The sequence below is a fragment of the Diceros bicornis genome, chromosome 20, assembly GCF_020826845.1.
Source record: "Diceros bicornis minor isolate mBicDic1 chromosome 20, mDicBic1.mat.cur, whole genome shotgun sequence".
In the NCBI taxonomy this organism is placed as follows: domain Eukaryota; kingdom Metazoa; phylum Chordata; class Mammalia; order Perissodactyla; family Rhinocerotidae; genus Diceros; species Diceros bicornis.
Window position 1 is genome coordinate 50180631 of NC_080759.1, and position 24994 is coordinate 50205624.

At 42.1% G+C, this 24994-nt stretch overlaps 1 protein-coding gene across 4 annotated transcripts in view; it reads right to left on the minus strand.

The window, feature by feature from the left end:
* The window catches only part of TRIO (trio Rho guanine nucleotide exchange factor), a 355129-nt gene that overhangs the window by 117835 nt on the left and 212300 nt on the right, over positions 1-24994 (minus strand). For all 4 annotated transcript variants that reach the window (XM_058564328.1, XM_058564327.1, XM_058564329.1 and 1 more), the window contains 8 exons: positions 20554-20749; positions 19551-19717; positions 17562-17681; positions 15692-15883; positions 15058-15207; positions 11075-11189; positions 7708-7823; positions 3605-3727 (listed from right to left, as the gene is read on the minus strand). In XM_058564328.1, coding sequence (XP_058420311.1) covers positions 3605-3727; positions 7708-7823; positions 11075-11189; positions 15058-15207; positions 15692-15883; positions 17562-17681; positions 19551-19717; positions 20554-20749 — 1179 coding nt within the window. The remainder of the gene's footprint in view (positions 1-3604; positions 3728-7707; positions 7824-11074; positions 11190-15057; positions 15208-15691; positions 15884-17561; positions 17682-19550; positions 19718-20553; positions 20750-24994) is intronic.

A 24994-nucleotide genomic window follows, 5' to 3' on the forward strand; every position in this document is an offset into this window, starting at 1 on the left:
CATTGTCTGGATGTTTTGTAAGTTAACATGCTCCCACTGATGACCCTTAACGTTGTTTCCAATCTTTTCCTATCACAAGCAACAATGCAAGAATAGCCCATGAGTCTAAGCATGTGTAGCCAGAACATATATTTCTGAGATGTGGAACTGCTGGGGCAGACAGCAAGTGCATCTGTGATGCTAAGGGATGCTGCCAGCCCGCCCAGACAGACATCGCCTTAATCCACACTCCCTGCAGCAAAGCCTTGTCAACACGTTATCAAGTTTTTTGAACTTTGCCAATCTCCTGGGTGAAAACGGAACTCAGTGTAATTCTGATTTACACTTTTCTTATTTTAAGTAAAGCTGATAATCTTGTATGTTTAAGAACAATTTATAATTTCTTTCCTGTGAACCATCTTTAATATCTTTTGTCTATTTTCTTGTTTTTTTCTTAGTGATTCATGAAAGCTCTATACTATTGGGTAATCAGCCCTTTGTGATAGGAGGTGTATATATATCTTCTCTATTTACATTCTGTCTTGAGACTTTGGTTATGGTGGACTGCCCTTTAGAAAACTGTACATTTTTTTGTGTAGGTAAATTTATCCATCTTCTCTTTTATGGGTTTGGGTTTTGTGTCCTGTTACTTCTTCTAGTACTTTTAGGTTTTCATTGTTGATATTTAAATCCTCTTCTGGCATTTATCTTGGTATCAAGGTGAGACATGAATCCAACTTAATTTTTTTCCAGAAGACGACCCAACACCATGAAAAAAATCTCCTACATCTTTTAAAATGAATATATAGGTTTTCATCCTTAGTCTGTTGTTATTTCTAGAGATTGTTATAAAAGTAGATTTTTATTTTAAAAGTATACAAATATTATAATTTGAACAATCTCCTCTGTAGGCATAATCAAGGGTTTGGAGAAAAATAAAGGCAAATTGAATTCTTAAGTCCACACGCTCAAAACAGCTTTATTCATCACATTCTGAGGTAATCAGAAACCCAGAAAGGACGCATATTGACTGGTCTTAGACAATTTCTGGCAAAGTAAGGCATCTGGCCGGGGACACTGGTGATCAGGAACGCAGGAAGCCATGTGGGAAGAAGGTGGCAAAGTTCTGAATGTCTTAGTGAGGCAGCGGGTTTCGAACTTCAGTGTGCTTGTGTCAAAATCACCTGGGGGGTTTGTTAATGCTCATCTTCATCCCTCCCTCCTAGAGAGTCTAAGTCAGTATGTCTCGGGTGGGGGCAGAAGTCTGCTTTAAGTAAACACCTATGACCTGGATGCAGGCGATGCTTGCAAACACTTTGAGAAGTTCCGCATTAAGAGTTGCAAAGGAATTGAACCAAGTCTCAGGGAATGACCAGAGGCTTTATTTCCATTAACACTAAAAATGTTACAATACTAATTACTGTAACAATTGAATTGGAAGACTGTCTTGTCAGAGCTAAGGATTCTCTATATGACAAAAGAAAAATGGTTTCTTAGAAGACCCTAAGATAGGATGACAGAGGCAACCAAGAAAGTGACTTCACTTCAACACTAAAAACTAAATGACATCTCCAAGCACCAAAGCAGGTGCTTCTGACTAAAAGAGAGGCAGCTAAGGAAAAAAAATTGCTAAGAAAAAAAAGTGAGAGGCATTCTTTTCAAAATCTACCAGTTCCTCTTAGCAAAACTGATACCCAATGAAAAAAACAGCTCTGTATGTTTTGGAAACAGAAAGGTCAGATGTCACCTACAATTTTAGATGCTTATTCTTTAGAAAATACAAGGGAAAAAATATGTCTGTTGCTGCCCATTCTTCCAAAAACCATACCCGAAATTTCAGGAAAAGGGAAAGTTAGGGAAAAATCTTTTCATCCACGCTCCACTGGTGTGTACGAAAGCTGCCATGCTACTTAACTGCAGACGGCGATGCTCACATATTCTGTGTGCACAGCCCCTGGAGCTGAGCAGTGGACAGGCTGTTTGGCCTGCAGAGTGGAGCATTAATGGAACTTTAAGTCGGTAAAAAAGAGCAAATCTTAACTCTGACTCTGAGTGCTATATTAGGCATTTTCTTAGTACCTTTATAATCAAAGGATATTCAAAGAAACAAATACAGATCATATAATGCATATAATAACTGCAATTTATTATCCAACTATTAACAAAAATGAGAATTAGACAGCTAGAGGTGTGCTGTATCTAGAGGAAAGAAAAGACATGATCCTCACCTGCAGAGGTGGGACAGGTCAGCTCCCCTCAACCGAGCAGGTGCCGGCCTGCCTGGGCCCTGCCCTCCCCCAAATGCCCTCAGTGGCCCCACCGAGTGCCAGCTCTCCTCCCAGAGCCCAGCAGTGGTCAGTTTGTCCACTGTGCGCTCCTCAAGAACAGAGACCAGGGGTTCCCAGAGCCCTGCACCCTGAGGGTGAATGGATGGAAACAATCTTAGAGCTGGGAGGGCTGGGAGCCCAGCCTGGGGAAGAATAGCAGGAGGAGTGAGAAATCGTTACAGAAAACGTTACAGAGCACAATTAAAGACAAAATAGCTGTTGTAGCTCTAAATGATTTAAAAATGCCGCTTCGAAATGTTTTCAAAGCCAAGTGAAGGGCCACACGAGAAAATCAATCTTTTTACTTTATAGGAACTCTTCTTTTTAACCAAAAATATTATCCAGCTTGATCATTTATTTTCTACTCTTCATTTTGAATAATTTTCAGCTTTTTCTAAAAACTCAAATCTATCATCAAAAACAGTTACTTCTGAAAATATTACAAGGAATGTATATTCAAAAACTTTGCAAAACAAAAACAAAACCACCACAGGTTGAAAAGGGAACTCTAAAAGAGTCTCAAAATTGTTCTGAGGTAAAAGAAGGAATTAGTCTCTGCAGGTGTATTCTTTAATTGAGAAAAGATTCATGTCAATATGTGGATTCTTACATATTTGCTGAAAAATTCATATCTATTCACACGTATACGGCATATACCAAAAATAAGTATTTAATTCCATTTTGATTTTCAGGATAAAAGTGAAAACGCCTCCAGTTTTACAAACCTACGGACAACCACTAGATAAACCAAAACACAAACTCTAAGATAACAAGCTCTGCCAGCTACAGAACACAGGCAGCTCCATGGCTGGAACGAGCGTAGTGATGCTTCCGGAACAGTTCTCACCCACTAAAGACCAGGAAAGAAAACACCCACAGAACACATCCAAGTCCAGTTGGTAACACCAAACAGTGTTTCATAAAAATAGCAAGTACTCAGAAAATACCTTGGAAACGAAAACAGAAAGAAAAAAAAGAGGAGAATAATACAAAGGGCAAAGAAGAGGAAAAAAAAGAAAGGATATGGGAGGTATTTGTAGAAATTGGAGGAACAAACAGAAAAAACATAAATGAAGGGACACGGAGGAGCCAGCGTGAAAGGAGTAAGCAGCATCACCTAAATTAACGCAGAACAATCCACCTGGGTCACCCTAGTTCTCCAATTTCGTAAGGTATTTCTCAAAGGATCTTTTTGAAATACCTCATTTACACAAAGAATACTGTTCTAGGCCACTTTGGAAAAACCCAAGCAGACATACATGCCACTAAACAGACATCTTCTACCAATATGAATTTACCTTTGCAGTTATCTGGAACTCCTCGTGTTCCTTCAGGAGCTCCTGGGTGTGCTGTATACTTGAGCCCGTGGAGGTATGTGTGGAAAGGTAGAACTCCCCATTGTCATGGATCCATTCTAAAGCCTGGAGAGGGAAGGGGTGGAAAAATGTTCATGGCTCAACACTGGGGGAGGAGGAAGTCCACATTCCTTAGTATCTCATTTAAATGTGAAGTCACAAGACAAGGCTGGCACACATCGAGAAATACTCCCTCAAAAACAGACAAGCTTCTGAAATAAGTATCATAATTCCAAAATTAAAAGAAATAAATGGACATTCTAGAAAGTTGTATCATGTCACGTAGCAACAAGAAAAAGTTCAAGAGTTTCTTATAACCATGAACCTTGAAGGCACAATAAAAGTACAATGAAATAAAGCACAACTAAGACTCTGTCTCAAGAATACTGAGAAGGATGGGGCCAGCCCGGTGGCGGAGGCGGTTAAGTATGTGCGCTCCGCTGCAGCGGCCCGGGGTTCGCTGGTTCGGATCCCTGGCGTGCACCGACGCACTGCCTGGCAAGCCATGCTGTAGTGGCGTCCCATATAAAGTGGAGGAAGATGGGCATGGATGTTAGCCCAGGGCTAGTCTTTCTCAGCAGAAAAAGAGGAAGATTGGCAGATGTTAGCACAGGACTGATCTCTTCACAAAAAAAAAAAAAAAAAAAAAAAAAGAATACTGAGAAAGAGTGGGTGAGGGAGTGGTCTGAGACCCTCCCATTGCTAAACACTGAGACATTCACGTCCCTGCAACTTTTGAACCTTCCTGGGTGTTCTAACTAAAAAAGAAAAAGAAAGCAGATGGGAATTCCCAGCTTGCAAATGTATAGCTTTAGGCCTTTCTTCCTATTCCCGAGGCCAGTCAGCACCAGGCGTGTACCCAGTGCACTTGCTTTAGGGGGCTCCTTCAGAGACCCCCTCCGCATTACCCATGAGTACACCACTGGGAGATGCTGGCAGAGGATGCGGCCTAACCTTCCAATTGTGGGAGAGAGATGACCACATCTGCAGAGAAGGGGCCAGTGAGGTCCAGATTTCAACAGAATGACACAGTTCTAATTCATATGTTCTTTCATGTTTTTAGATGGAAGCCAATTTTTTCCTCTGTTTTCATGTATCGGAAGAGAAATCAGACTTATTTAAGCATACACATCTAAAAAGGCAATGCTATGGAAAAGAAGCACAAAAAAGTAGAAGCTTTTATATTTGCCTTTCAAAATCTTTAAGTCATCCACTGTGACTTGCTGGTCTTGGAACAGAAACATCACTGTCTCTACTAGATACAACACAGCATTTATGGTGTTTTAGGAGGAAAAACGAAAAGGAAACCACGACCCAGGTTACTTCCTCACCAGGCAGCTTACTGGCTGGGAGTTTACTTTTGTTATTACGCCTGAGCATGGCTATCCCATCTCTGAAACCATGTTAACACTGACAATGATATCAGCGTTACTGATACCAGTAACTGAATCAAGGCAGAAAGCCATCTTTGTCAATTTACTCAAAGGTCCCTAGTTTCTCCATTCATACAGCAAATCATCCCCGAGGGCCTGCTACGGAGTCAGGTGCTGTGTGAAGCACTGGGGAACAGGTGGGAGAGCCTCAGGCCCTGCTCCTGTGGACCAGGAAGGAGAAGAGACATGAAGAAAGACATACAAAGACAAATGGGAGTGCGGAGACCTCGCTTAGAAAGATGGGGACCTGCAGGCTGAGAAAGGACGGCCTCGGGAAGATGGGGGAGCAGCTCTGCAGGCAGAGGGGCACGTGTATGGCCCCCAGCTGAGCGACCTCAGCTGGCTGCAGGGAGAGGCGGGATGTAAGACTGTGGAGGGCAGGGGGGCCCTTGGAGGTCACAGGCAGAGCTTGGATTTTTTTCTGAAAGCTAATGGAGCTGCTGTGTGGAAAAGGGATTGGAGTAGAGACTGAGCAGAAGCAGCAACACTGGTGGACAAACTAGTTCAGAGGTTTAGGCAGGACTTGGCTGGGGTTTATGCGCCATGATGGCTCTGGAGGTGAAGAGGGGAGGGCAGATCTGACACACATGGAAGGGCTGTACCTACAGGACCCAATGAAGCGGTACAAATGGGAAGATGAGGGAAAGACAAGAATCAGGAACAACACACCCTATAAGATGAGGGGGGACACAGGGGACAGGGAATCATTAGTCCAGTTCTGCTTTCGGGAAGGCCAAAGTGGAGAGATGCCAAGGAGGTAGCCGGGATTTATCAATCTGGAGACCAGAAATGGAGGTCAGGGCTGGGAGATACCAAGAGACAGAGATAACAAGAGAGGAAAGAGAAACAAGAACAAGCCCCGAATGGAGCCTGGAGAAAGCCAACATTCAGAGGAGATAAGGAAGAGGCAGCAGCAGAGAGCCTGGGAGGAGAGAGAGACGAGGCAGGAGGCAGCCGCAGAGGAGGTGCCAAGGAAACCCAGAGGTCATCTCCCACATTCCCACCAGTGACACTGCATCCAGTTAACGTCAGGGCGCCATCCCGAAAACTGCACATCAGCGAGGGGCCTCCAAGACTGGCCTGTTACAAGCAATCAGTATTTACTATGGAATGGTGATTCCGGTACAGAACTGAACCTGACAGGGCCACAGGGCCAATGGGTTATCATCTGTAACGGCAGAAACTTAATGATTTTGTTTTTGCAAATAAGCTGACTTCAGGAAAAAACAACAACACATTACATTATTGTTCTCTGTCAAGGGAATTATTTACAATCTTGTTCTCTGTAGCTGAATGATTCCTTGTATTTCAAGAGAGAGATAGTAAAGAAAGATATGTGAGAAAAGATTATGAAACAATCTGTAATCAGAAACAAAATCAAGCCTTCACCACTCTGAAATATGGTTGAACTACCTTTAAATAAAATGTTAAGAAAATGTAATTAAAACATTAAAAAATACTACTGCTTGCCACCTCTGCTGAGAATATGATAACTACGTGTGGTAAAGTCAGCCAAGACGAGAGATGAGACGAAGGCCGAGTCAGGGTGCCAGGTCCCTGGACCACGAACTCCAGTTTCAGGGCGCCAGGTCCCTGGACCACGAACTCCAGTTTATCAGCCTACAGGGAACTGAGCAGTTCTGAGCACCAGGCCACCCACTGTGAGCTAACATTTACCAAATTGGAACAAAATATGCTTCCCAAGTGAGAAAACTACACTGAGGGAAATGTAATCTTTCTTAGGCTGTAAGATTTAACTAACTGCCTGCTCTGTGATAGGCACACAGTAGGCTGACAGGTCGATTCAGAAGACAGTCCAGATCTGACGTAGTCACCAGGGACTGACAGCACTGAAGAGGCCCCGGCGACTCTGAGCTCACCGACACAAAGGACTAGAGATGGCTCTCTCAGCTCTTCTGAGAACAAGCCTTCTCTCCTCCACTCCCTCCTGACCCTCCGAATTCTGGACGAACGCTTTACGAATTCCCCTACCATTAAGGCCAAAGAGATCTAACAGAAATCATAGTGTTCAAGTTAGGGGTCAGAGAGACTTCAGCCTAAAATGACCTTCCACCACTAACCATACAGGGAGAAGCACTTTACCCCAAAATGACTTCAGAAGGGGGATCCCCCTAACGTATTCTCCTCACGTCTCTGCATTAGCCAAATGCATGAACGTGTTTTGACTATACCGAATTATTAGCAAGTCTGTCACATTTCTTACTATTTGAAGAATTTTATCTTGAAAGTATAAATACAGCAATACAAAAAAACCACCCATCATAGTATTTACACAAGTACACAACCTAGATTCCACATTGATTTTTAAATAATCATCATAATTATTATTTGTACTTCGCTGTCTTAAATATGAGGTACTGACAGTAAAGGCAAGCTTCATGGCACACTTGCTGAGGGCCAAAGTCACCGAGTGACACACTTTTACGAGGTTGTAGGGTTTTCTTTTTACAACGAACTGTTAATTAAATCACACGACTGTTTTCATCATTGGAAAGTGGTTTTCAAAACTGCTGAAACGTCAGAAGCTGCCCCTCTGATCACGGAGGCCTAAGGAGGGGGTGGAGAGCGCTGGGACCCGGAGTCACAGCTGACCTGCTTGGCACTTCGTTCGAAGACCACGTACTGCTGGCACTGGTCCAGCCGCCTCTTTCTCATGGTCCAGTAATGCAATACCCTGTTCTCCCGCTGGAAGAGTTCATTCAAGATATCTGAGAGGAGAAAGAGAAAGACGTGTGTTGGTGCTGGCAATCAATGAAAATGCCTCCAAAATCCCATTCATTTTTAAGTGAAGACTTTACGCAAATGCCATTGCAAGACAACACTGTGCAGGAGCCACACTGTTGGCCTGCCCAGTGTTCTCAATGAGCGTGGCAACCAGACCGCTCCTCATTCTCTGAGCCCAATTTATCTTCTTATGAACGAGATCCCTGGACACTAAAGCTGGCCTCTAACACCTCAGGTCAGCTGGATCAGGGGATACACATATTACATCCCCTGCTGGGGCAATTTAACAATGGCTTGAAAAACATCAGTATTAGATATCTTTTTTGAGACCATTACAACCTTCCTGTAGAGGGAATTTAGTATCCGTTAAAGGATGTATGTCAAAAAGGTAGAGTACTAGAAGAAAAACGAAGGCTTTTTAAAAAAACAAAAACATAAACTCTTAGGAGAAGGAAAGACGTGAAGTACAGAAGCATGAAGGTGGAAAGGCCAAAAAACTCCGACTACATAAAAATTAAAAATGTCATAACCAAACAATAACTGCCATAAAAATACTGCACAAGTAAAAAGCCAGGAAAAACTATTGGGAAAATAGAAGACACAGATATAAATTACTTAATAGTCAACAGAAAAAAGATGAATGATCCATAGAAAAATGAGCAAAGCATATAAACATGAAGTTCATAATTTTTAAAACATGGCCACTAAAAATACAGAAACACGTTTAACCTCACTCAAACAATGAGACCCTCTTTCACCATCTTCCTGGCAAGGACTATGCTACCCAATGCTGGAAGGGGCAGGGAGAACAGGCACTCACGACCCTACAGCACTAAGGGAGGACCATGGAGCACAATCTTTGCAGAGGGCAACCTGGCAAACGTAAAGTATTGAGGTGTGCATACCTCTGAACCAGGAATTTATCTTTCAGATGCACGGTGCATACACACGCTCTCAAAATGATTTGCACTCAGATGCATGAACACTGAGGCGCTGTTTGGAAAAACTGGCAGCAACGTATGAACCCATCAATGGGGGTGTGGGGGAGCTGGGAGTTAAATCAATTATGAAACCACTATACTGGACATTACTAAAGATAGAGCAGATCTTTAACTTCTGATATAGAAAGGTGACTAAGATTACTATTAAGTGAAAGCAGCAAACTGCAGGGAAACACAGACCCATTTTGGTAAGAAATAAAAAAGTGGGATGGGTGAGTGGAATATGTTTATATATCTCTGCTTATTTACATTTATATGCACAGGCAGGATGCACAAAAAAGTCTTGACAGCTGTTACCACTGGCAAAAGAATTTGGTAATTTATATACATTTTTTACAGTAAGTCCGTTTTACTCTAGAAGTTTATAAAATAGACAAAAACCTTTAGAAAAAGATTCCTAAGACAAACTGTGAAGCAAATAAAATGGTACCTAGACTATGACTTCATTATATTGGAAAACCTTAAAAATATTAACTTTCCCCAAATGTTTACTGAGTACCTCATAGGCTGAGCATTTTGTGAGATACAAGAGCCTGTGAGCAGCATTTACCTGTCAGCTCAGTGGTCATGCTACACTGCCTCTACTATATCTACTATAGCTTAGTGAGACAAGTTAAGATTGAAATTTGAAGCCTGTCAAAAAATTAAACTACCATTTGCATAAAAATATCATACACAAAAATTAATATAAGCCAATGGGTCTTTTCCAGTCTCTAATTTCCAGTCTCTGCCTGGGACAGGACTGATTTTGGGCAAGTCAACAGCCAGGCAGAGTGGTAACTGCCCTCGTGGGATTGAGATGGGAGACCACCTGGGGCTTCCTCAAGCTCCTGAGGGATGCTCTGGGTCAGACTGCCTCTTCTGGCACCATGACCCTTACACAGGCTTACTGCGCTGTCCCGCGCATAACCCTTCGTCCTCAAGTAGACGGTAAGAGAAACAGCATTTCTTTTTTAATTCTTCACAGCATCAAGCATTATGATGTTCAACAGCAAATGCATAACGACCATCTAGTGAGTGAGCACACGGAACATACTCTCCTCTCCACATGCACACACCTGTCCAACCAGTACAACCTAGACAGGATCATAACATCTTTGACCAGAGAAAACAGCCCAACCAACAGCCAAAAGCAATATCGAGAGATGGGAGAAAGGAAATGATTTTCACATGAAATGAGCCGAGTAAACTGATCACCACTGCAAATAACCTGCTGGCAATGAAGACGTGCTCCTGCTGAGAAATGCCTGTTCTTGTCAGTCACTCATTCTCCCAAGAGAAACACCCACTGACTAATAAATATAAATCTCATCTGCAGGGCTTAGAGGATTATGCCAGCGTGACAGAAAATTATTCTGTGACAACTAACAGATGAACGGGGAATAGAATGTAATGTAGAAAGTTTTCTCCAATCACATTGTTTTAAAAAGTGTGAAATCAATCACTTGTTAACGGATTACTGCAATGTTTTCCCTATAAAGCTCCACTCTAAGAGAGCAGGCCGCGTGACCTCAGCTTCCTCGTCTATTCAGTACCGACTCCTCGGCTCGGGGGGGATTAAAGCTGAGAGAATGAGGCTGCGTATCAAGACTGTTTTAAACAACTCATCAGTTTCTCAGGATCCATTTCCATGTCATTTTAATTGAACTTGTCAAAAACTATGATTAAGTTCGTAGAATAAAAATTATAAGTCCCCTTCACTTCCATCTACACCAATCCTATTTATAGTTTAGTATAAATTTTCCAGATCTTTTTCTATGCATTTACATATAAAAACATGGTTTTATAGAATTTTATACTCAAATTATATCAAACTACATAATATTTTGTAATTTGCTTTTATTAATAATGATTTAAGTCTATAAAATTGATAGCACTTTACAACAATAATATTGGTATATAATTTCTTGATTTGAACTTTTAAATTATGCCTGTACCTAATTCTGGTTTTCATTTTTTCCTGATTTATAATATTTCCACTTGCTTTAACAAAACAGTCTATGCCAATAAATATCACCTTGAATGCTACATTTTCTCTGTTTATATTCTTCAACTTTATTCAATATATTACCAATCTATATATTTAATATTCTATTATTAAAGTAAGATAATTAGTGCAAACTGTAATAATATGAAATGGACACGTAAAATGAAACCCTGGATCAAGATTTTAGGACGTGTCTTATCAAGGTCCTTCTCTTGTTTGCCAGTGAACTGACTGTGGCTGTACTCACTTTTCACTTGTTGTTCAGGGGCTTTGATATGTGTCACCATTCCCGGCATGTTCACGCTATTCCTGTGCAGGTATTTCAGAAAGACATCTGCATTCCTTCTAGCAAGTGTGCAAGCCTAAGAAATAATGGAGAGCAAGGTGTTGTTAATTTGACTTATACAAACATGTATCTTGAGTATATATGGATGACAACATCCTATGGCTCTAACATATGACTTGACCTAAAACATTCATCTGGCCAACTTGTGCTTTGGAGAATATATAGGGTAAATCTTATTTCTATTAAAAAAGCAAAATCTCTGTCTTGGAGTCCTTGCTCTGATGAAGACAGCTGCTATATTGTGAGCTGCCCTATGGAGACGCCATGTGGCAGGGGAGTGAGGGCAGCCGATGGTCTGCAGAGGCGGTCTCAGAGAGAAAGTGAAGCCCTTCCCCAGTCCAGCCCTGAGATGACCACATCCCTGCCCAACACCATGATCGCAGTCTTGGGAGAAACCCTGAGTCAGAGGACCCAGCTAAGCTGCGCCCGGATTTCTGTAAAGGGCAGATAGTAAGTATTTTCAGCTCTTGGATCATATGCTCTCTGTCTTTTTGTTGCAACTACTCAACCCGACCACTGTAAGCATGTGGCATGGATGAAAACATGAAAGCAGCCATGGATAATATGTAAAGGAACGAGCATGGGTGGATTCAGCCCTCAGGTCTCAGTGACCCAACCCTTGGTTTGAGCCATCGAGTTTTGGAGTGGTTTGTTATGTGGTGTTATTGTGGTAAAAGATAACTGGTATTACATGTTTATAAACCAAATAAGTAATTTCATTAATATATTAAAAAACAAGAGTTTCATGTAAGAAAAAAGGCATATAAATATAAAATCAAAACAGTTAAGGAAAAAAAAATCTTCATTATATTTGAATTGAATATATATATTCACTACACACTTCCCGTCCCCGATGTGGTATTAACCTTTTCTTCAAGGAGCTCTGTCTCCTTCTTGTTGTAAATGGTACTGAGAGACACAATCTGGGCACAAAGGGTGCTTATTATTACAGGCAGACCTCAGAGATATAGCAGGTTCGGTTCCAGACCACCACAATAAAGCAAATATCATAATAAAGCGTCACACAAATTTTTTGGTTTCCCAGGGCATGTAAGTTATGTTCACACTATACTATAGTCTATTTGGTGTGCAAGAGCATATGTCCAAAAAAACAATGTACATATCTTAATTAAAAAAATGCTTTATTGCCTAAAAATGCTAACCATCATCTGAGCCTTCAGTGAGTCATAATCATTTTGCTGGTGAGGGTCTTGTAAAAACGCAGCATCTGCAAAGTGCAATAAAGCAAGGCATGCCTGCATTGGGTTGGTCATTGTTCCTAGGCCTTTTCAGTAGATGGAGCCAGGATAGCATTTTGTTAATTAAGAGGAAAATACATGATGTGTCCCTGCTGACCAGTCTGAAATAAGCTGCCATACCAAACAGGAGGCAGCTGGTGAAGACTGTGGGGGGGTGTCACAGGACAGCTGAGTCACCCTGACTCGAAAGGTCTCCCACTAGTGGGACAAGTTAAATACAAAAAGATAAATGACGGCAATGGACTGAAACACACCAAATACGTTAAAATCCATGATGATAGTAAAAAACCATATTAATCATCTGTAGAGGCTGTGAGGGCAACAGCTCAGTATTCAGAAAATGGTCAACAAAGGGAAAGAATCAAGCAGTTACCCCGCCTTTTCTGGACAAACTATTTTAGAGTAACCAAAGAGCTGAGGAGGGACTAACTCGAGCTGATCAAGGCAGAAGGAATAACAGAATGTCACCATTCTGCAACTCCTAACAAATCAACATCACCAATGGCTACTACACCTCTAGGTGAAAGGCTGACATGGGGGTACGTAGCAGGTGAACTGAACTCACCATGAGTGAAGCTCTGAGAAATCCTCACATTGCAGAGAGAAAAAGAGGAGCCGATCTGATGTGTTTCCCGATGTAATGCCACGGGAAGGACATGGCACACCTAGCAGGTGTGCTAAGGGCACATGCACACACTCACACTCGAATTTAATCAAGGCTCTCAACATAACTAATAGAAATTTAGAGAATCTAGGATGGTGCTACATGACTCCACAGGATGCAAGTCCCAAAATCCAGAATGAGGGAAATTCCACGTATGAATAACTTATTTCTTCAATTAATAAATGGTAACGAAAGGGAGGGTGGCATTTACATTAAACCAGATTTCAGAGACATACCAACCACATCAGTGTGTGGACCTTGTTTGGATCTTGATTAAAACCATGTATAAAGACATTTATGGGACAGAGAAATTTGAACACTGATGGATTTTACATAAAGTAAGAGTTACCGTTTTTAAGATCTGATGATGGTACCGTGGTTATGTTTTAGAAAGGTACAATTTGTTTAGATACATACTGAAGTGTTTACAAACAAAATAATGTAATATCTAGAATTAAAAATAATCCAGTGAAGGGGGACAAACACCCATATGCTGATAATTTCTGAAGCTGAGTGAGAAATACACAGGGGTTCATTACCCATTCTCTGTTTTTGTATGCCTCTTTAAATTTCCATAATAAAAAGTTTAAAGAAATCCAATACACAAACACGGCCGAATCCTGGTTGAACAAAGGAATCTGAAAAGGCCTGAGATTATTTTTGGTCTATAATTTTACCTAAATATCTCTCAACTATAAAACTAAGGAGGGTTCCATTTTGTTTTATACTAAACTGATTTCAGAGAAAGAGAGGCAAATTATAAGGATTCCAACCCAAAACATCCTAACAGTGGTTGTCATTTCGTAAACTTAAATATCGGCAGGGCTTTCAGGTCATGTTTGAAATAGCTACAATTAACCACTCTGAGAAGCAACAACCAGTTTCCCACCCTGATTTGCTAAAAAGGAAAATCACTGTGGTGGAAGCTCAAAATCAGTACACCAGATAAGTTTCAAAGAGTGACAATTTATTGTCCCAGACTAAACAATAACTCTGTCAGGACAGACCATCACCTTCAGAAACGAAACAGAAATTATTAAATGTAACAGGAAAAGGTGTCAGAGGGGTCAGAATGCTGAAGCAATGAGAAAATCTAAACTTAATAAAGCAACAGTGCAAAGCAAACACCACACCTATTTTAACAGGTCTGAGCGGCAACAGGCAGAACCTCAGGAGATCTTGTTCAAGAGTGCAAGAAGCAACATGGAAACATTAGCCGTCAATGCATCTAAACATTTTGACCACTTTTTAAAATTTAATTGTTTCAAAGCACACTGGTGACTTATGTATGATTTTTATATATATAACAAAGCAGGCTCGAAAAATTCCTCATTTAAAACTTCTCAGAGTGAAAACTTCCAGCCTGGCTTGAATGGGATTAAATTTCTCTTGCAGGAAATATTTCCCAAATAAGTATTAGCAGCTGACCCTGTAAACAAATAGAGATGTTCCTGCTTTGTGTCTACTCTACACTGGGCTCACATGTCTTCTGAGACACAGTCTTTATTCCTAAAAAGACTGAATTTCCAAAGGAAGATTATTTTAAGCTAGGGGCATTTTTGTTCCACCAAATCAATCAATCTCTCCTCCACCCGTCGAGTCTGTTCAGTATCCTTTGGTATTGTGACTTCCACCTATTCTCTATTCACACAGATTTCTGGCTCCTTCTCTGTGAAAACTAGAAAGACAGTATTTTTAAAAAGATTTTCAGTTTTTCTCTGATCAACTAACTTGTTGCTGATGCAATGTTACCCCAGTCACTTGCCAACAAGGGGGGAGCTGTGAGGTGTGCAGGGCCCTCATCTGGAAAGCGAAGACCACAACACGAGCCTGCCACAGACGAGTATCTGGAGTTTTCTGACTGACAGCCCAGACCCTCTCTGCTGTCTTCAGGTGAGCCCTCCTGGATTTGTGTACACTGTTCAGCGAGGCACCAGCACCCCGGGAAGCCAGCTCCGTACCTTCAGGAATGCTTCCTTTTGTTCAAGGTGCTTGCTGATCATTGGGGTGACATGGTCCGTCTCGGAATTGGGGCCCAGTTTGTCGGCTCCTCCACACCAGTCCTCTTCTCTCTTGTACTCCTGCTCCAGGCTCTCAAGGACACTGCAGACCTGTAGCAGAAGAGAGGGCCAGGCTCAGAGGGACCACCTGGCACCCGATGGCACAGGTGGGCATCTTTGGGAAGCATTTTCAGTCAGGCTCTGGGGATGAAAGTGCTGGCCCAAGGACCAAGATCATCGGAAGGAACCATGGGCTCCACCTCATGTGAGGACAAACGCAGGGGTCAAAGGAGGCAGGCCTTTCAGAATAAGTACAAAATAAAAGCTGAGTTTCCTGTCTCTCTCGGATGTGTTTGAGGCCATGTATTTAAATGAGAGGAAAAGGATGTCTTCTCAGCTACTTTCCAACACATCATTCTTTGATACCAAAGGTAAGCCAAAATAATCTTAATTCTAGAATGCTTCTTTTCTCTGCTTAGCTTGGAATTGACTAGTTCAATAATGACTGACGAGTTAATGATGGAGTCGTCAATCAAAAATTAAACTCAAAATAAAATGTCAGTTGGGAGCCTCAGGAACATAACCTCCTTCCTACCTGCTCTGAGGTTTTGTAGAAGGCGACGGATGCGTTCACAAGCTTGAGGCGGTCTTCCATCTTGAGCATGAGCTGCTGCCAATGAGAGGCCACTTTCTCTGCACAGTCCCTGATCATATCCATGTCGTAGTGGTTGGCCTGCAGCATGGCTTCTGCCTTCTGCTGCACCTGCAGGGCACTCTGATGTGTTTTCTAAGGAAAGAGAAAGAAAAGGGCAGGCTTATTTAACAGGGGTGTCACGCATTTACTGGGAAGGCTACCATTCTGTTTTGCTTCCCTTTACAGAAACAACTTGAGTTAATACTCATTAGGACACTTCTAAAAACATAGCAGTTTAGTAAAAAAAAAAAGTTTTTATGCCTAGCAACAACAGCATTTATATTTAAATTACCTAACGAAGGATGAAATGCATTAAGACTTTCCAGAATAGGTCTCATTTGTGGGGTTCTCAACTTGAGAAAGAGCAAGAAAAACCCTTAACAGCCAATATCCTAAGAAAGTTGTTGAAATGTTCCAAGTTTATTATTCCTATTGATCTTTCTTATAATGGCAGCTAGAAGCAAACAAACAAGTGGAGACAAAGGTAGCCAAAGAGAATGCTTTTTATTTTCATTCGTACCTTAAACTTGGGACTCAAGTAAAAAGTTTTCATGAACTATTAATTTAAAAAAGAGAGAAACATAATTAAAAGCTAAGAATGAACCAACTGTGTTCTCTGGAGCTCCACGCCATATAACAAATCTATCAAAATAACATGACAAATCCAGTAAGAATTCCTACTCATGTATCCTCACTAGAAGATTCCGTGAGGGGCTGACAGGTCAGGTTCTCTTGGTGAACAACGAGAACACCGGGCAGGGTAGCAACCAGGGTCAGTACATGGGTCTCTGCGGACACACATTTTTTTCTTTTTTTGAACAAAAACAAAACTTTGCATTTCACCTCAAAAGGTACTAAGGATCCCATAAAACACTATACCCAATATAATTCTATCCTTTACCCAGACATGTGATGTACATCAGCCATTTAATTACCAGAAATCACTTGGCACAGTGTACAATTTTCAAGAGATGCCGAGAGTCTGGGCTTCAGGAACAAGTGTTAATGTGTGTCCATTGGCACTGAGGAGTTGGAAATAAACTAATCTAGGGAATAAATTAATGGTAATTTCTGTGGCTTCCTTCTCTGGCTGACAATATGTATGTAACTAGAGCAGGAATCATAATTATTAACTCTCCCTTCCCCCTAAAAACTCTAGAAATAAATAGTCTGTATGCTGCGAGAGTGCATTTGAGTGGGCCTGTCATTGGCCCGAGCAGTTCTGCTGAAGTCCTGGCACAGCCTGACCCCACAGGTGTGAGAAACACTCTGGTGAGTGACACTGCCTCTACAGGTCGCAGGAGTTCTGTGCACAGCACTCTTTACTGACAACAGTGAAGTCCTGATTTGCACCCCATCTCGGTGAGCCGCCCTGAGTGCTCTGCTTTGTCGGGGCTGGTCACAGAGCAGGAAGATGCCTACAAGACCAGCAAAATGTAAAAAACCTCAGCGGAGACTCCAACTTGGGCTCCCTGGTGCCGAGGGGTTCCTGACAGGACAAGGTGCACCCTGCCAGGGCCCTCACCACAGGAGGACAGCAGGAGCCCACAGCCTTGCCGAGGTCACCCTGGCTGGCAGGCGTATCCTCACTTCACTGCAGTCGACAGACTGTTTCCTTTTCCTGGGATAAACTGTAGATTTGTAAGCATTGCCATTTTAGGTCCTACTGAACTTCATCTGGCTCCCAGGGTCAGTGCCACGTGAGGGGACTTAACAGGCTTGTCCTGAGGTTGGAAAGACCCAATTCAGAGGTGGGCCCAAGTGTTCGTACCTCAATGGCATGCTGGAACTGCTCGTGCTCTCTCTGGAGCTGCTCCGCCTCCTGTAAGGAGCTGGCTGTGATAAGACCAGCGTTCAGCATCGACTCTCCATTGCGGATCCAGCCCAGTACCTGAAACATGACACAGGGAACTCCAAGCAGCGGCCCTTCCCAGGGCATCCAGCCTGTGGACCAGCAGTGATGCGACCCAAGTGTGCAAGGTGATTGTACTGCCCCTGTCAGCTACCAAGTGCTGGTTTCCTTACGATCCCACTGGCCACAGCCTGATATCTTTCTACGGTATCTGATCATAAGTGTTGCATTTTTAAATTAATTCTGCTATTTTTAGTGGCAAATGGGAGCTGGAAAGACAGAAGGTCCACTGGATTGTTACTATCAGTCCACAGGTTAAAACAGATTAAGGATCACATTAGAAAACCAGCTGCCACAAGGAATTCCCTGATAATCAGGAAAAGCACTGTATTTTTCATTCCTTTTAGTCCTAATGAACATGCAAAATTAGTAAACTGCTTGACACGGGAAATATTTTATTTCACTAACATATTTTCCAATTTAAGATCAGTGTTATTAAACATTACACTAACCAAAGAATGAATTCAGCTGTACTATAATGCTGAGGGTCAAACCACAGGATTCTCAACATCACACACAAACAAAAAGAGAAGTCAATTCCGTCTGCGGGAACCACAGAGATTGTGGAAGGTCATTCTGGGAAGTTATCTGTGGCAAAGACTGATCGTTACCTACTCAATACCTATTTTTTTCATCTCCTTTACCCAGAAAATCCCAACTTTTGGGGAGAGCTTAAAATAAAACCACTTTTCAGCCCCTATTACGGCTTGCTTATAGATATAACAAAATTCTTGCCATTGAGATCAAAGCAGTAGCCTCTGGGGGATTTTGTGAACACATGTTTTTTTCTGATATAGAGGTTGCCTCTTGCTTATTATGCTTTCCCCTTTCTGATGCCTGGAATGTGGAGGTGATAGTTGGGGCTGCAGCAGCCACTAGTCAACCACAAAGAAAAAGCCACCCATCACCAAGATGTCAGCCTAACCTATCACAGGGCCACTGAAGGAACGCCAGCAATCTACCACCTCCTCACTCGTTATGTGGGGAAAATAGTTTTTTAAAAATTACTAGGCAAACGCAATTCCTAATGGATACATTAGTTTATTCGTTCATTTCTCAGACTAACAGCTTTGTTTTGGCAAGAAGAGACACTTTATTAACTGGTCTTTAAAAGGCAGGTCACAATACTTCATCTCATGACATAGGAGACCAACAGGTGTTCTTTTAAAGATTTCCAATTTAATAGTGTAACTGCTTTAACATGAGTGCCACTCACTATGCCCCACACTTGCTCATGGTCCACAGACACCTTAAGTCTCCTCCAATCAAACTAACACCTGCTTTTCCATGCATCTACCCGAGTCCCATGAAGCCATACTTTCCCCGCATGACGCCAGCATCATCAGTGGTTTTCCTGCTCAGGAGATAAAATGTCACATAAATGCTGAATAGATGTATGCACAGAATCCCACTGGCACTGAGGCAAAAGCAATCTCTTCCAAATGTTCCATTTTTATTCTGCCATGTTATCTGGGATGTGGCAGGACAGCATCCTGATAACACTAGAAAACCCCAGCCATACACAGCCTGTGGTCCTGTCCTGATTGCTAACAGCCTATGTGCAGAAAAACCATTTAGTTATTTAGCCCAGGAAGCAATGTGCTCAGGGTTTCCAGCAAGAGACTCCCAATAACAAAACAAGCTAAATGGATGTCACTCACAAGTGATACAGCCGTCCAGGCACTGGCTCCATTTTTATACACTAGCTATGGCTGTATTAGGATGTGTGTCGTATTACGTACAGGGACCACCTTCCCCAACGCTTACAAGTCCGAGTTACCGATCTCTCATCAAGGGCTTATCAACTGGTCCCCCTCCGTCTGGCTCCACCTCCAGCAGTCCGCTTACCTGTTTCACCTCGGCCTGCAGATGGCGAAGCTGCACACACTGCTCCAGGTGCTTCCGATGCTGCTCTGCTGCTAAATCCAGTTCCTGCTGCTTTTCATGAAGAAACTCCAACAAGTCCTGGACCCGAGTTGCCATGTCTACATCTCTGTCGCAAAGCAGCTCCACACCTGCGGGCAGTGAAGGGGGCTCCTGGAATTCAACTAGCATTTCAACCTGTTCTTAAGTGCTGTAGGACATACACTCTGCTTTTGTGAACAATCTGCCCAGCTGGGGGCCAAGCCTCGACTTGGAAGGCCAAGTTCAAAGAGCACAAGCCAGCACAGGAGTGCTTACACCTGCCTCCGAGCATGCGAGTATCGCAGAGAACGTACTTGATATGTTCCAAAGCCAAATATAATGTATAACTAATCAAACCAAACCCATCCCTCTCAATCTACTTCTATTCCTACATTAATAACTGGTGAAAATGTGACATCCTTTGTAAATGAGCAAACTTCGCTTTGTTTTTGCTGTTATCCACTGTATACCCAGTTTACTCCTTAGGAAGCATTTAATTTCATTTGTGTCAAATGAGCAATGTAGTGTGTAGGTTGTTGTTAAGTAAGTTTCTAACACTACTAAGTTCTCACTACATTTTTGAGGCTATAGTGACATCTGCTGGTAAAATATAAACTAAGAAAAAAATAAACGTGAAAATATTTTCTTGGGATTTACATTTCATTCATGGAGATACAATAATATATAATTTGTTAAATTAAAGTTCACAATACTTGAAGTAACATGTAAGAATATTAAGGGTAAGTACACTAACCATAAGGTTAAATGTGATCATACTGTGTGGAAACAAAAGGCAAAATCTTTCCTTTTAAAGAGCAGTTATCTATAACATCTGTGCCATAGGGGCTAACTGAATTCTGCAGTCGTCACGTTGAAATAAGCTAGATGGATTCCTGTGGTGACATGAAGACCCCACAACCGACACAGGATGGAACGCACTTCTTACCAGAGGCCTGCACTTCATTGACATACTGCAAAAGGTCTTGCCCTTGGTGGATGACATCGAAGGTCAAGTTATTCATGGTCAAAGCTTTGTCTGCGTGGTGCTGGAGGCGCTGTTCCGCTATTGTGAGATCTTCCGTGTCAAAGTCATTCATTTGCTGAGAAAGCTCGTCATTCCAAGACTCGAGGTCTGAGATGATCTGACAGAGGGAAGTATGTGCTTAGGACCAACACTTAAAAACAAATATCTGCTACCACATCTCACTGTGCCAAGGAAGGAAGGAAGAGACTAACGGATTGTGTCAAAAGGACATAGAAGCCGGCTGAAGGGGCGCCCACTGGCCAAAGGCGGGACAATTAAACACTAAAAAACAGATTACCACAACTGAATAAAATATATCAAATATACAAAGATCCATGAATTCCTAATGACGTTAAAAAAAAAAAAAAGAGCTAAAAAACCAAAAATTAAATGAATAACTCAGGTTCCGATGACAGGTTGACAGGGAACCAACCTTTACCCTTAAAACTGGTAACTGCAGGAGAAAATTAATTCTTTAAGCATATAATGGTGAAGGAAAGTTCATCCTTATAAATAAATCTAGCTATTAAATGTAGGAAGAATAATAAAATTAGACAATTTTTTTCTAATTTTGTTTTTGAATTCTAGTAAAATAACTGTTCAGGTAATGATCATCAATGCACAGTAAATTATCACCAGAAAGGCTAATGGGAAGTTAACAATGGAAGGATCAGGCTGTCACCACCTAAACCCACAGGCCAACCTTAGCATCCCTAAAGACGTGGGACCAGACAGCCGTGCCTCTGACACAAGAAACTGTGACGGACCACCAGTGGAGCACCTTTGCACAAAAAGGGAATCTGAATCTAATCAGGTCTCTATATCTAACATTCTAAGTTCACAAGAAATACCAGGGAAAGAAAAACTGTTAAACAATCTGAAAGACATCAAGTGAGCAAATGCAGAACGTGGAACCTGGTTTCTCTGACAACGGACGCAGTTATTTGAACAAGTCACAGCATGGACAAAAAGAAGGATGGGTGGAGAGACGACTCTGGATTAAGAGACTAACCATCAAATGCAGGAGCGGACGCCTCTGCCTCCTAACTGAGGCACTTGCAGAACAGAGGCTGCGTGTCAGAAGATAATAAGGAATGACTGTTGGATTGCTGAGGTGTTTAGTGGACTGTGGATATGTTAAAAAACGGCCTTATTTTCTAGAGATATTTAGGAAAGTGTTTAGGACTGAAATGACAAGCTGGCAAAGATTTTCCCTAAGATACTACACCCAACAGTAGCAAAAGGACACCTGAAGCAAGGTGGGCAAAATCCTGTTGAATTTGGGGACAGGCACATGGAAGTTGGTTGTCCTATCCTTGCTATTTGTGTATAGGTTTGAAAACTTTCATAATATACTTTTTAAAAATTAAGACTAAAAATTATAAAATCCAGAAAGAAGGAAAAGACTTCTTGTGAAAGAATATTATATTAGATATTTCAGTGGAATAACATTTTCCGTGGATTCTAATTACTTTATTCACCTGAGCAGTAACCAAATTAGTATGAAAATGTGAGAATGTGAGAGAATGTACACAGAATCTATCTAGGAAATGGAAAGTAATTAGAAACTTAAGGCTTCCCCAAACTCCTATTGCACAAATCTTCCTGATTTATTCTTTTATTACTGGGGTCTGCATACAATATGTGTATTTACATTAATTTATTAAATTGTACTAATCTAACAATTAACAAGTTTAAATAATGCCAAATTAGACATAAACCAAGAAGCCACTGAGGAAAAATATTTTTAAAAAGGAAAAGAGGGCCGGCCTGGTGGCACAAGAGGTTAAGTGCGTGCACTCCACTGCGGCGGCCCAGGGTTCACCGGTTCGGATCCTGGGCACGCACTGACACACTCCTTGGCAAGCCATGCTGTGGCAGCGTCTCATATAAAGTAGAGGAAGATGGGCACGGATGTTAGTCCAGGACCAGTCTTAAGCAAAGAAAAAAACAGGAGGACTGGTATCAGATGTTAGCTCAGGGCTGGTCTTCCCCACAAAAAAAAGAAAAAAAAAAAAAAAAGGAAAAGAATTACCATAACTTTAATCTTTATCTCTAAGGGGAATGTTCTTCCTTAATGTTTGTTTTCCGACACTGAGGAGAAGAGATTAGGTGTGGTGGTGACATACAGACTCAGTGACAATGCCTCATGGAGACAACCTCAGGCTCGACAACCCTAAAGTCATGGATAATAAACAAAGATCAGTGTGCTAAAACCAGCAGGATTTGCAAACACTCACTGAGCACAAGGAAACCCTAGCAATGGTTGTGATCACAGGATCATCAGGAAAAACCCTGCCTCAAAGTTGAGCATCACAGCCTGTTAGCCACACAAGCTGAGAAAAGAAATCTGTGGCAAAAACAAAGCTCAAGAAAGTGGAAATCACTTTTGAATATTGATTCTTTGGAGAAATAACTTTGACAATTTTTTTAAATGTATCCCATTATTTTTTGAAAGTGTAAGTTTCTCTTCCTAACTATACACATAATTACGACTGTTTTCCATAACTATCCTGTCACAGATGCTATAGTAACGATTCTGTTGTTCTTTTTAGATCAATAGAGCAGATTTTCCTTGGAGTATCTGGAGGCTGAAACAGCAATATTCTGAGCCACAGAAAACCTTGATCCATTTTCACCCAGAGATGAAAATACTACTCTAATTGAAGTAAAAGAGATATGGGGGATTTTTAAAAATTAACCTATAACAGACAAATTTCTACCATAAACATAACTCCATGCTTCCCAAGGGCACTGAGCTGGGGCATTTTCCCAGATAAGAGAGGAAATCCCAGCCAAAGCCTAAAATGCTCCAATTTTCACGGTTCAGGATTATTCAAGAGAAAAAGGGTTCTCAAGCTGTGACATATTAAAAGCTTCTAAACTCTATTTTCGCTGGCCTGGGAACCGCAGGCTGAATTTCCTCAGCTCAGGGAAGCCCATTCCCCCGGCCTGGCATACTGCCTTTACTGAGGACACGTGGAATTCTACAGCTGTAGTGTGGGGAAAATTGATGTTTTTCGTTCCTGATCTACATTTTAAAACACTGGTTCAATGAAAGTGGAAACACAATTAAAAATTTTTTCCCCTTTAAAGTAGCATTAAAACAAGTGAAGCCAAATATTTTTTTTTCAACTATCAAAGTGTCCTGGAAGAAAAACTTCAAATAATGCTTCTGATTGCTTTGTGTTTCTTAACTGAAACTCTTCAATAAGCAGCTAAGTTTACAAAAGCAATTCCTCTGAAGTAGAGGTCAGAGAGGAAACAGGCCTGCTGGGTCTTCTGTTCACACAATGCTGCAACCTCGAACCTGAACACCGCGCCCGGGCTGTGGCAGGTTGTTAAAGAGCTGAGGCCAGTGCATCCCTGCTCTATGTGGCTTCGTGTGAATCTAAAGGTCAAGACTCTGAGAGCACCTGAGCAGGTTTTCACCAGGCAACGTTGTGTAGGGTTTAACTCCTTTCTTGTCACTAATCAGTGATGACAATGAAAAGGCCAAGAAGGCCTTTCTTTAATGCAAATGTTAGTGAAGTTCAGACAAGCGGTGAGAGGCCTGCACGGCGCCCGGACCCCAGCACCACACACGTCACTCAAGGCTGGGCCCACAGGCAGGCCCGAGAGAATCACTTGGGCCCACTTCAGGCGGAGGGTACCCCCTCAGCTGAGGTAACCGAAGGCAGTCTACACAAGCCCTGCCATCCCTCTGCCCTTGGTGGCACTTAGGATCTGGCCCGAGTGTCCAGGGCACAGTCCTAAACCCAGGACAGGTAATAAACACAGAGAGAGTGTGCTCTGCAGATTCCGCTAGGCGGTCACAGGGACCACCTGGGTGGCTTGGAGGTAGCCGGACAGGCACTCGGTCACTGTCACCAGTTGTACAAAGCTGACGGGCACCAGGAAACCTGCCTCACCCAGGCTGAAGTGAGTTTGGTTTCTTTCATCATGTTTCACAGCGAGATTAGTGTCATCCAATGACACCTACTTCTGCTTGCACTTCAAGTTCAAAAACAAGATCTTCCCTGGCAGTGAATTAAGAACCATCCTCTTTTCACTGAAGAAAAAGCAAAGAAATCTGTACTTCTTTCTCCTAGTCAAATATAAGGTACAAAAGTCGATTTTTAGGCAAGAATTACAGATCATCTGAGAACACTTCTGTGGGGAGAACAAAATTGGGTTTCCTACCATCTAAATGCTATCACCACAGGCTAAGCTTATGCCCACTCTTGGAGAGAGAAGAATGGGAGAGGGAAGAAGGAAGGTGAAAAGGAAGGAGGGGAGAAGGAGAGGGAGGCAGGGAGGAGACGGAGAGGGAGGGAAGGAGAGAGAGAGGGAGGGAAGGAAGGAGGGAGGAGCTCTGCCTTGA